At 53.9% G+C, this 8,958-nt stretch overlaps 2 protein-coding genes across 2 annotated transcripts in view; both read right to left on the bottom strand.

Moving 5' to 3' along the window:
- Positions 1-2,261: 2,261 nt before the first annotated feature.
- Positions 2,262-6,018, bottom strand: SLC39A3 (solute carrier family 39 (zinc transporter), member 3). The gene is made up of 2 exons (XM_010563193.1): positions 5,786-6,018; positions 2,262-5,201 (listed from the first exon to the last, which is right to left on the bottom strand). The coding sequence occupies exons 1-2, from the start codon at positions 5,990-5,992 to the stop codon at positions 4,461-4,463; spliced, it is 948 nt and encodes a 315-aa protein (XP_010561495.1). The 5' UTR covers positions 5,993-6,018; the 3' UTR covers positions 2,262-4,460.
- A 33-nt stretch (positions 6,019-6,051) lies between these two features.
- Positions 6,052-8,958, bottom strand: part of SGTA (small glutamine-rich tetratricopeptide repeat (TPR)-containing, alpha) — a 14,690-nt gene continuing 11,783 nt past the window's right edge. The window contains exon 11 of the mRNA XM_010563192.1: positions 6,052-6,134. The gene's annotated coding sequence lies outside the window, so the exon portion shown is untranslated. The remainder of the gene's footprint in view (positions 6,135-8,958) is intronic.

Below are 8,958 nucleotides of genomic sequence, written 5' to 3'. Positions count from 1 at the left end.
TGGACAGGCGGAGAGGGATGGGGACGGGGACAGATGGACGGGGATGAGGACGGGGACATACGGACAGGGGCACGTGGACAGGGATGGGGACACACGGCCAGGGACACAGAGAGAGGTATGGGGACAGGGACACACGGACAGGGATGGGGACAGGGACACACTGACGGGGATGGGGACACATGGATGGGGATACACAGACAGGGATGAGGACAGGGACATGCAGACAGACAGGGATGGGGACAGGGACACATGGACAGGGATGAGGACAGAGACATGCAGACAGACAGGGATGGGGACAGGAACACACAGGGACAGATGGACAGGGATACAGGGGGATGAAGACACACAGACAGGCATGTGGACATGTGGACATGGACCACACGGGCACAGGTGGGGACACGGACACACATGGAGAGGAACACGGATGCACAGACAGGGATGCACAGCCCAGGGACACATGGACAGGGACAGAGACCCACAGATGGTGACAGGGGGACTGAGGGACACACAGACAGGAGAGATGGACACCGACACTCCAAGCTGGCAGGGCGCAGGCAGTGGCAGGGTGTTGTAAGCCCCCCTGGCAGTTGGGGGTGGCCTGGGCGGCAGGGTCCACTTTTGGGGACAGAGCTGCCAGTGCTGCCACCATGCCAGGCCAGCACAGGACCAGGAAGCCGTGCACGGTGGCACCGCGGGGCCTGTGTCACGAAACTGCAGTGTCCCCTCCCTGGGCACCATGGCAGAGCGGAATCAGGAGCTCCAAACTCCCCCCACGGCCAGGGGCAGAGCTGCTCCTCACAGCAGCACCTGGGCCACAACCCCCCTGTGAGGGGATGTGCTGGGGGTCCTCAGATGGCACTTGGGGAGGAGGGGGGCCATGGGACCCTCAGCCCACTTCCCCAGTGCCAGCTGAGCAGGATTGGGGCCTGAGCAGCTTACGGGTATGGGCTCAAGGGCTGACCGTCCCCAGCGAGGCCTCACCACAGAGGGGCCGGCTCCTGCTCCGAGGGTCCTGCAGCCGAGGCACAGCCCCCCCAAGAGCCCTGCTGCAGGGGAAAATCCAAAAGCCCCGCTGCCGGCACGGGGTACAGGGTGGCTGGAGCTTGAGGTGACCACAGGCCTTGGGAGCCAAAGGTCCCTGCCAAGGTCAGGGTCTGCTGGCGCTGGGGACCGTGGCCGGGGGGCTGCCGGTCCAGCAGAGGGGCTGCCAGGCCAGGCTGCGTGACTCACGCTCACTCCTGAGCAGCAGCAATTAAAATCCGCAGCTTCTATTAATAGCTGCCGGCGGAGGAGCGGGGCCATGGCAGCACCCACGCGGCTGTCAACATGCATCCCATTGAGAAGCGCTGCCGACCCCTGCGGGAGCAGAGGAGGGGGGCGACTATGGCCACCTCTCCCCCAGCCCCCGTGGGGGACAGCAGCCTTCCCCCTTGGGGACAGGGCCCAGTCTGGCAGCCACAGGGATGGGGTGGTGGGTAGCCACAGCCCCTTCCCGATGAAAAGCCACCCTCCCAGGCAGCCCCCCATCCAACCCTGCAGTCCCCCGCAGCGTTATTAGCTGGACCGATACTACTCGTTAGAGGAAATGAATGAGTTTCCTTGATCATTTTCGCTGCAGCTCCTCCTCCGTTTCATTCAGTCCCCAGCTCCCCGCCAAGCCTTACGCAACGGGGAAGCTGCCGGCTGCACACGCAAGGCTGAATCACACCGATGGCGAGCGGGCTGCGGGGTGGGGGGACAACGACTGGATGATCCTGCCCCCAGCTGCCTCATGCTGCCACCCACCCAGTCCCCTTGGTGGGGTTTGCCACCCCGAGGAGGGAGCAGGGGGATCTCAGCCCACCTCAGGGACATGCACGTGCAGCCACCACGTGATCTGGGCACCGAGCAGCCGGCAGAGCGACAGGGGACTTCAAATAAACAAGTGACACAAAGGGGAGAAGGCCAGAGCCTTTATTGGGAGCAGCAGATGGGACTTGTCCTTCTCCACTCCTAAACCAACCCAGGAGCACTGGACTTTGCCACTCACATGTGAATACGCCCCCCCCCAGGCATGGAGGAGCACCCCCAGGGTGGCAGGAAGAGGGGTGACAGCTCACAACACTTCACAACCCCCCATCCCTGCTCCTCTGGCCAGCCCTGAGCCCAAATTCCACCAGCAGAAAGGGTGTAAGATTCCCCCCCCCGCTGTCATGCTGCCCCCACACCCAAGGACCTCGGGGGGGGGGGGGGGGGGTCATCCATCCCTGCTTGCGTTAGGGGAGCCCTGCTCATCTCTTGGGCACTGGTTAAGAAATCTCCCATGAACAGCTTGTCTTGGCTTTAGTACATCAGCCCCTGGAGTGCAGATGGGGCCAGGTGGGAGGAAGGATGAGGAAGATGAGATGCAGGACAGGGCACTAGGATACACCATGACCTCAGGGCCCTGCCTTTACCAAAACCATGCTCACAGTTGCTTAGACAGGGGGGAGGAACGAACAAACAAACAAAAAAAAACTATAAGAAAAGCATTAGCTGTAGAAAGTCAGAGGCAGAAACAGGAACCCCATGGTTGTGCCTGAGAAGGGACACTCGTCGTTGTGCCCCCCAACCCAGCATCACACCTCACATCTCCCCCCTTGGCCCACTGGCCCGGGACAACCACCAGCACAGAGAAACACTCGATGGGAGTGATGCTGCCCTGCATGAGTTGCCTGCGAGAAGTGAAATAACACACAGAGGTTTACCACGTCGAGGCAAATTACATTCTCATCAGGCCCTGCTAATTTGTGTCATCTGAGGCCTAAAATAACCCTCTCTCCCCCCTTCCACTCCAGGTTTTTCAAAGCAAGATTAATTGACTTTGGTATGTTGCAGCAATTAAAATAGCAAGCACCAGGAACTGTCAGATGATCCTCATCAGCCTCCATATGCTGCAGCTGTGCCAACCACTGGCTCCAAGATGCTGCTTCACAGTCTCACCCATCCTTCTTCCCACTTAGATCATGATAACAGGGACTGCGCCACAGCTAAGCCCGCTCTACATCGTTATAATTCCATCAGCACTTCTAAAAGCTTTGCTTTGCCTGCAGAAGCTGCTGCAGAAGCGAAGGCTACATCTAATTAAAATGCATCCCCCCACGAGAGGCCAGCAAGGAGCCCGGCTGCATTACCCTGCCGGGCTGCAGAGCAGGAGCCGCTCTCTTGTGTTACAGCCACAGGAGGATCCTGGCTCCAGCCTCTGATCCGAGCTCCTCACCTAGGAGGGCAAATCCAAAGGATCACGACAGGATCCACAGCAGGCTGAGCTTCCCCAGGGGCTGCGCTCTGGAGAGACAGAAAGATCTGCTCATGTGCAGTCAGATTGCAAATGCCTCTAATCAGCCCTTCCACAACCTCACAAACCACCAGGGAAGAGATTTCTCTCCTTTGAAAACACCAACAAAACACCCTGCAAAGCCTCTGTAGCGCAGTACAGCCACGTGAGTCTGCTGACAGCGAGAGCAGAGGCTCTGGGAGCAGCCCCAAAGACGTGTTTGATGGTGACTGCTAAACCCATTTCACTGCAGACCATTTAAACACAAGCGCTTGCCCTAAAATATTAATGCTGAAAATTGCTGCTGCCCGTTTCTCACAAACTAATGGATCCCGGGCTCCGCGCGTGCTGTGAGAGAGCCTGCAGACAGGGCCATGAGGATTCTCAAACAATACTTTAACACACTGCTGGAGATTTTCTTTAGGGAATGCTCAACATATGGATGAGATGCAGAGAATGAAGCATGGGACAGGGGCATGGCCTAGCCTCATTTCTTCCATTAATCACTCTGAGAAACAAAAGCTCCCAGAGCCACTCGTGGGTTAAAATGGAAGCTCTGCTCAGAGGGAGCAGTGGCACCAGGCACACCGAGCAGCCCCAGAAGGGATGTTATTTTTGGCAGCTATTACAACCAGGTTTTGCTCAAAACTAAGCTAGCAAAAGCAGCTTAGTGCAGCTGTGCAATCCATGATCCCACCTGCTTTTGACTTTATTTCTGTTATTGTTTCTCACCTTCTCAGAGCCTGAGAGCCAAGGAAGCATGCTCTCAGCCATAGCTTCTGCAATGAGTGTGAGGGGAAGGAGGGAGGGGGCTGGCTGTGCAGATTAACAGAAAGCCACATGCTTGATGAGCTCTTTGAATGCAGCCTTAGAACCAGATTCTTAACATTTTGTGTTGACTAATCTCTGCACAAGCTGCCGCACCTGCAGATCCAACAGGCAGGAACAATACCTTGTAACACCTACACTGGGACACTCCTCATTTTTATCTCCCTCTGAGCACAAAGGAAGAAGTTCTCCTTCAGGTCAATATGGAAATAGCGCTGGACTGTGATGTTTCACTTGGCTGTTGAGCTTCAGTGTCCCCCTTGGCTGAAGAGGAGGCTCATCTCTGGTGCCGTTTGCAAGGGAAGGAGGTGAGGTTTGCTTTCCATCGCTCCCGTGCTCACCACTTGAAGAAGACCAGCCCAGCCAGAGCTGTGTAGCCCAGCACCAGAAAGAGAACCTTCAAGAGACGGTCGTTCTTGTCTTCCAACTCCTTTGCAAGGATCTCAAAGAAGGTGATGAACAGGAAAGTGCCCCCTGCAATGCCTTGCAGGAGCAGGGAAGTGATGTTGCTGGCTGCATTTTGTGTGCTTTCAATCCCCATCCCAATGCTAATGCCCAGAGGAATCATCAGGCTCACCGTCACAGCCATCTTCACAGCATCCTTCAGTGGCAACGAGGTCTTGGCCATGCTGATGCCCAATGCCACCGCTACCAGCGTCTCGTGAATTGCAACTCCGAGGAACAAGCTCATGACTTTGCCTCCCTCCTCCTGCAAGCCCAGGGCCAGTCCCTCAAAGATGGAATGCGTACACAAAGCAAACACCAGCCCAATGAGCCGTAAGGGGCTGGAGCGGGAGAGCTCCTGGATATTCAGGCCATGGCTGTGGGAGTGGTGACCATGTTCACTGTACAATGTGCGCCCTCGGGAAGATGCAATGAAGGGACTCTCGTATTCAGAGTCACTCCCGACATCCGAACCGGCATTGAAGGTCTCTAAGTCAATGAAGGAGGGCTTTTCCTTCTGGAAGGTCAAGATGAGCTGCTCCACAAAGACCGTCACAAAGAAGCCAACCATCATGATGGTCTCAGCCACTGGGTAGTCTGTGGTCACGTTCCCCTGCCTGAGAACTTCATCAAGCTGGAATGAAGCAAACAATCCACAGTGAATCAGTCACCTTTGTCCCTCTAAAGGGAAATATTCCTATTGTGCTCACACACAACTCTAAATGGACACTAAAAATTGACCCATGATGCTCTATTACCCTTGTATACAGGCCTCAACATAAGAGACAGGGAACCTATTTCCCTTCCAGTGGAAGGTTTGTGGCTGTCTGCAAGCGTTTGGAACACAGGCTCGATAGTAGGAGTTTAAGCCTCACACTACAGGCAATGCTCAGCCTCCTTCTGCACCAAAAAAAGACTCCAGTGACTCCACCCAGACAGTCAGCAGTAGCCGAATGGGAGGCAGGCACAGCTCACCCTCCTGATCTGAAACACCAGGCACAGCACAGCTGTTTCTGAGGAGGCTTTGTAGGCCACTCTGGCAAGGAGTGGACCTCTAACCCTACACTTCCATTTTCCACAGGGGCAGAGGTCTGGTGGCCTGGGCTTCTGCAGGGCAGGAGAAGGGAGGGTGGTATCCCCCATATAGGGGTCCCTAACATACTCAGTGGCACAGGTTCATTAAAATTGCTCATAAGCAAGAGGCTCGTAAGCAGTTACCTTTTCTCTGACAGCAGGCAGCAAGGCATTGAAGCAGGTGGCCAGGAAGACTCCTCCTCCAAAAGAATTGCAGAGGGCAAGGACCTTCTTGGAGCGATGAGCTTTCTCATAATCAGCCTCAATTATCTTGACGGGGAGGAGGGACCCAGCCAGCATGAGGACACAGATGCCCAGCAGACACAGCACTTTGGTAACCATGATCTTCATTGTGCTTCCTGGTGAACGCTCGCTGCCAAGGGCCCTGTGGATGGCAGCTGGTGGGGGTCCCTCTGGCTGCTGTTAGAGCAGGCACATCAGCAGGCAATGGCACAGAGAGACCTCAAGGGAAAGGTACTCCTGGGCTCAGTACCTGCAGACAGGAGTAAAAAAAAAAAAAAAAAAAAAAAAGAGGTTTTCCTAGATAAGCATATACTGTACAGAACAGCACCTTGCATCTCAAGCTGCGTGCCAGCCTCTATACAGCAATGACCTTAACTCCCCAGAGGCAAAGAGTGGAGATAACAGCAGCAGCACCTCACATACAATGGCAGAGAAAAACTTAACTGCAGCAACTTAAAAACCTTGTAAGAATTGTACTGGCCACGCAGAACTGGCACAGCCTCAGTTTTTAGAGGTTCCATTTGAAACACCTACACCATGACAGACACAAAACACTTGATCTTGCAATAAGATCCACCTGAGTCCAACTAAAGGATCAAGTCTTTGTTTTTTAACCATGAGAAAAGAATATGGACTTGAGCTGGTGGTATTTGTCACCCAGAAATTAACTTAAAGATCTCCCTTCAACATCCATACAGTTTTTTTTGTACTGCCCTTGAAGCAAGACTATCGGATTCATACATGCTCGGTTTCCCGAGCCACTGTCACCGTCTCACTAGGGTGGGGTGCAGCCTCTACAGTTGGTTGCTTGTTCTGAACCAGGAGTCAGGGGAAGTTTCGACTGCCGATCAATATGCACGTCTCTAAAGGGAAACCCTACAGAGAAATTCACTGCAAGGTTCTCTGTTGTCCATAGGGTGTACCAAAAGAGGAGGCAGAGGTTGTTTCATACAAGAGAAAACTGCCAAGATTTGAGTTGCCTAGGTCACAAAAATTGACTTAATCTGAAATGTAAAAGTGTTTCCCTGCAGGTTACATGCAGTGGCAGTGAAACTTGTTTTCCTAAAATCATTTTACAAAATAACAATGCTATTTATAAAAATATATAAACGTGAACAGGTCCCCCTATTGCTGCTCATTCTTGCAGCAGCACAGCCAGCACCCCAGAGGATTTCACTTATCACCTGCACCAAATTGACTTGTAAAGTCAAATCAATGGCACCTCAAGAAGGTTCTCTTGCAAGTCACCCAGGTAAGGGCTGCCAGACAGCCCCCAGCACTGACAAGATGCTGCAGTGTGCAGTGGGGTAACAAACTAACACTGAACACTTCCAGCCACACTGACACCCACACCCGTGATGGACAAGGTAAATAATTGGATACCTGTTTGTTGGAGCGGCAAATTAATTTTAATACGAGAGATTCCTGAGGCTAAAGTCTCCCTTGAGGGCTGACAGCATTAATCACTATCACCATTTCTGCACAGCAGGCGGCATAAATGGTGCTTTTATTAAAAGGAAAGCAGGAGACTGAATGACTCTGTACTTGGTAAGGGAGTTTAAAGCCTTTTTCCAAGTTTGCCATTCAAGCAGGAGTGAACAGAGAGGTCATGGCGGTCAGGCCATCTGCAGCAGGTCTGGTTCTCAGCCGGGTATCCAAGGGAAGTGATGTTCATCAGAAGAAAACCCCGCTCAGATGACACTGATTGACTCACTCCCTGGTGAACCCAGCAGACAAGCCAGGTCTGAACAAGTCCAGAGCCTGAAATCTCAGTGTATGTTGACAGGGCTTCCACAGCAGGCAGCCTGTCACTGCGGCTGACGAGCAGGCTCCCTCTCCAGAGGCATTGACTCCAGGACTGCCAACGCTCATCAGCACTGTGCTGACACAGCTAACGAGTCACACCGCCTTTGTAAAGCACACGCTGCGGTTTCAGCGTCAACAGAACGACAAGGGTTTCACGTCGCACGGTGATGGTGTGTTGTTATGCCAAGCTTCTCAAATGAGCTCTCAGAAAACGACGTTAGCAACAACGCCTTGGGATTACAGATCACGAGAGCTTGTGACTGCACCTGCTGGGTGTGAAGGCACCACCCACACCTACTGTGTTAGGCAGCCAGACAGCTCCCAGGACAGAGGAGAGAAAGAAAAAACTCCTTTTTCCAGAATTCACACCTCCTCTGGAACACGCCTGGCTTCCACTCAGAAATTCAGAAACCCCTGATCTAATTTTTTTTTTCCTTTTCTTTTTTTAACCCAGCAACAGCCCCCAACAAAGCACAGAGCCTCAAGCTCCCGACAGCAGGTGGAGCAGCCGCCCTCCAGTGCCCCCTGACCTGGGGCGGAAAGCAGCTTAGTGAAAAACAAAGCGGTAAAGTACAAGAAATACCTTGTGTTTCTCCTCGCCTGCTCTTTCTGACAGCCCAGCGTTCAGAAGCCAGCGCCACCAACGTCTGGACTATTTCACCAGCCTGAAAACTTCTGTAATAAAGAATTAACTCAGGACAGGTACTGCTTGGCTTAGTGGCCCATAATGAAACATTCAAGCAATGAAAAGTGTTATATAAAGTACACAGCCCTCCGCGGGAGGAAAAAAAAAAGGGGGGGGGGGGGTCCTTGTGTGATCCTTTCAGTATCATTTTTTTCTGCTAAAAACACGTGCTCACGATGCCCCCAACACAGTGAAGACAGCACGATGCTGAAACCAGGCTGAATTCCCCCAGAGCCCCACTTGTCCCAGTACCTCCCAACACCTGAAGCTTTTTGAAATCGTCCTGGTCACCCTGGAGAAGGGGGTGCTAGGGGGTGTGGGGGGGCTCCTCCCAGGCCACCAGAGCAGACAAACCTGCTTGAGCACCCCCAAAACGTGCAGAAATGGTCGGCGGGGGACGACAGGACTAGAAGGGTCACTGGGAGAAGGGGGTCGGCAGCCCGGGGCTTGCTTCAGCCGGGGAGCGGGATGTCCCCTCACAGCAGGGACGGGGCCCAGCCTGAGCCCTCCCCCGCCCCCACAACCCGCCACCGACCCCCCCCCCGCCCCCCATTACCTCCGCAACAGGCCCCCCAGCCCCCCC

The sequence above is a fragment of the Haliaeetus leucocephalus genome, unplaced genomic scaffold (genome assembly GCF_000737465.1).
Source record: "Haliaeetus leucocephalus isolate CR32 unplaced genomic scaffold, Haliaeetus_leucocephalus-4.0 Scaffold164, whole genome shotgun sequence".
Taxonomy (NCBI): Eukaryota; Metazoa; Chordata; class Aves; order Accipitriformes; family Accipitridae; genus Haliaeetus; species Haliaeetus leucocephalus.
Note: the sequence above shows the minus strand (reverse complement) of the source record. Positions and strands in the feature narration are given on the sequence as shown.

Bases quoted from the DNA above. Each gene is read 5' to 3' on its own strand.
- SLC39A3 (XM_010563193.1), bottom strand. From the start codon at position 5,992: ATGAAGATCATGGTTACCAAAGTGCTGTGTCTGCTGGGCATCTGTGTC. The intron at 5,202-5,785 runs GTAACTGCTTAC...GCTTCATTCCAG, and splicing joins TGCCTGCTGTCAGAGAAAAG to CTTGATGAAGTTCTCAGGCA.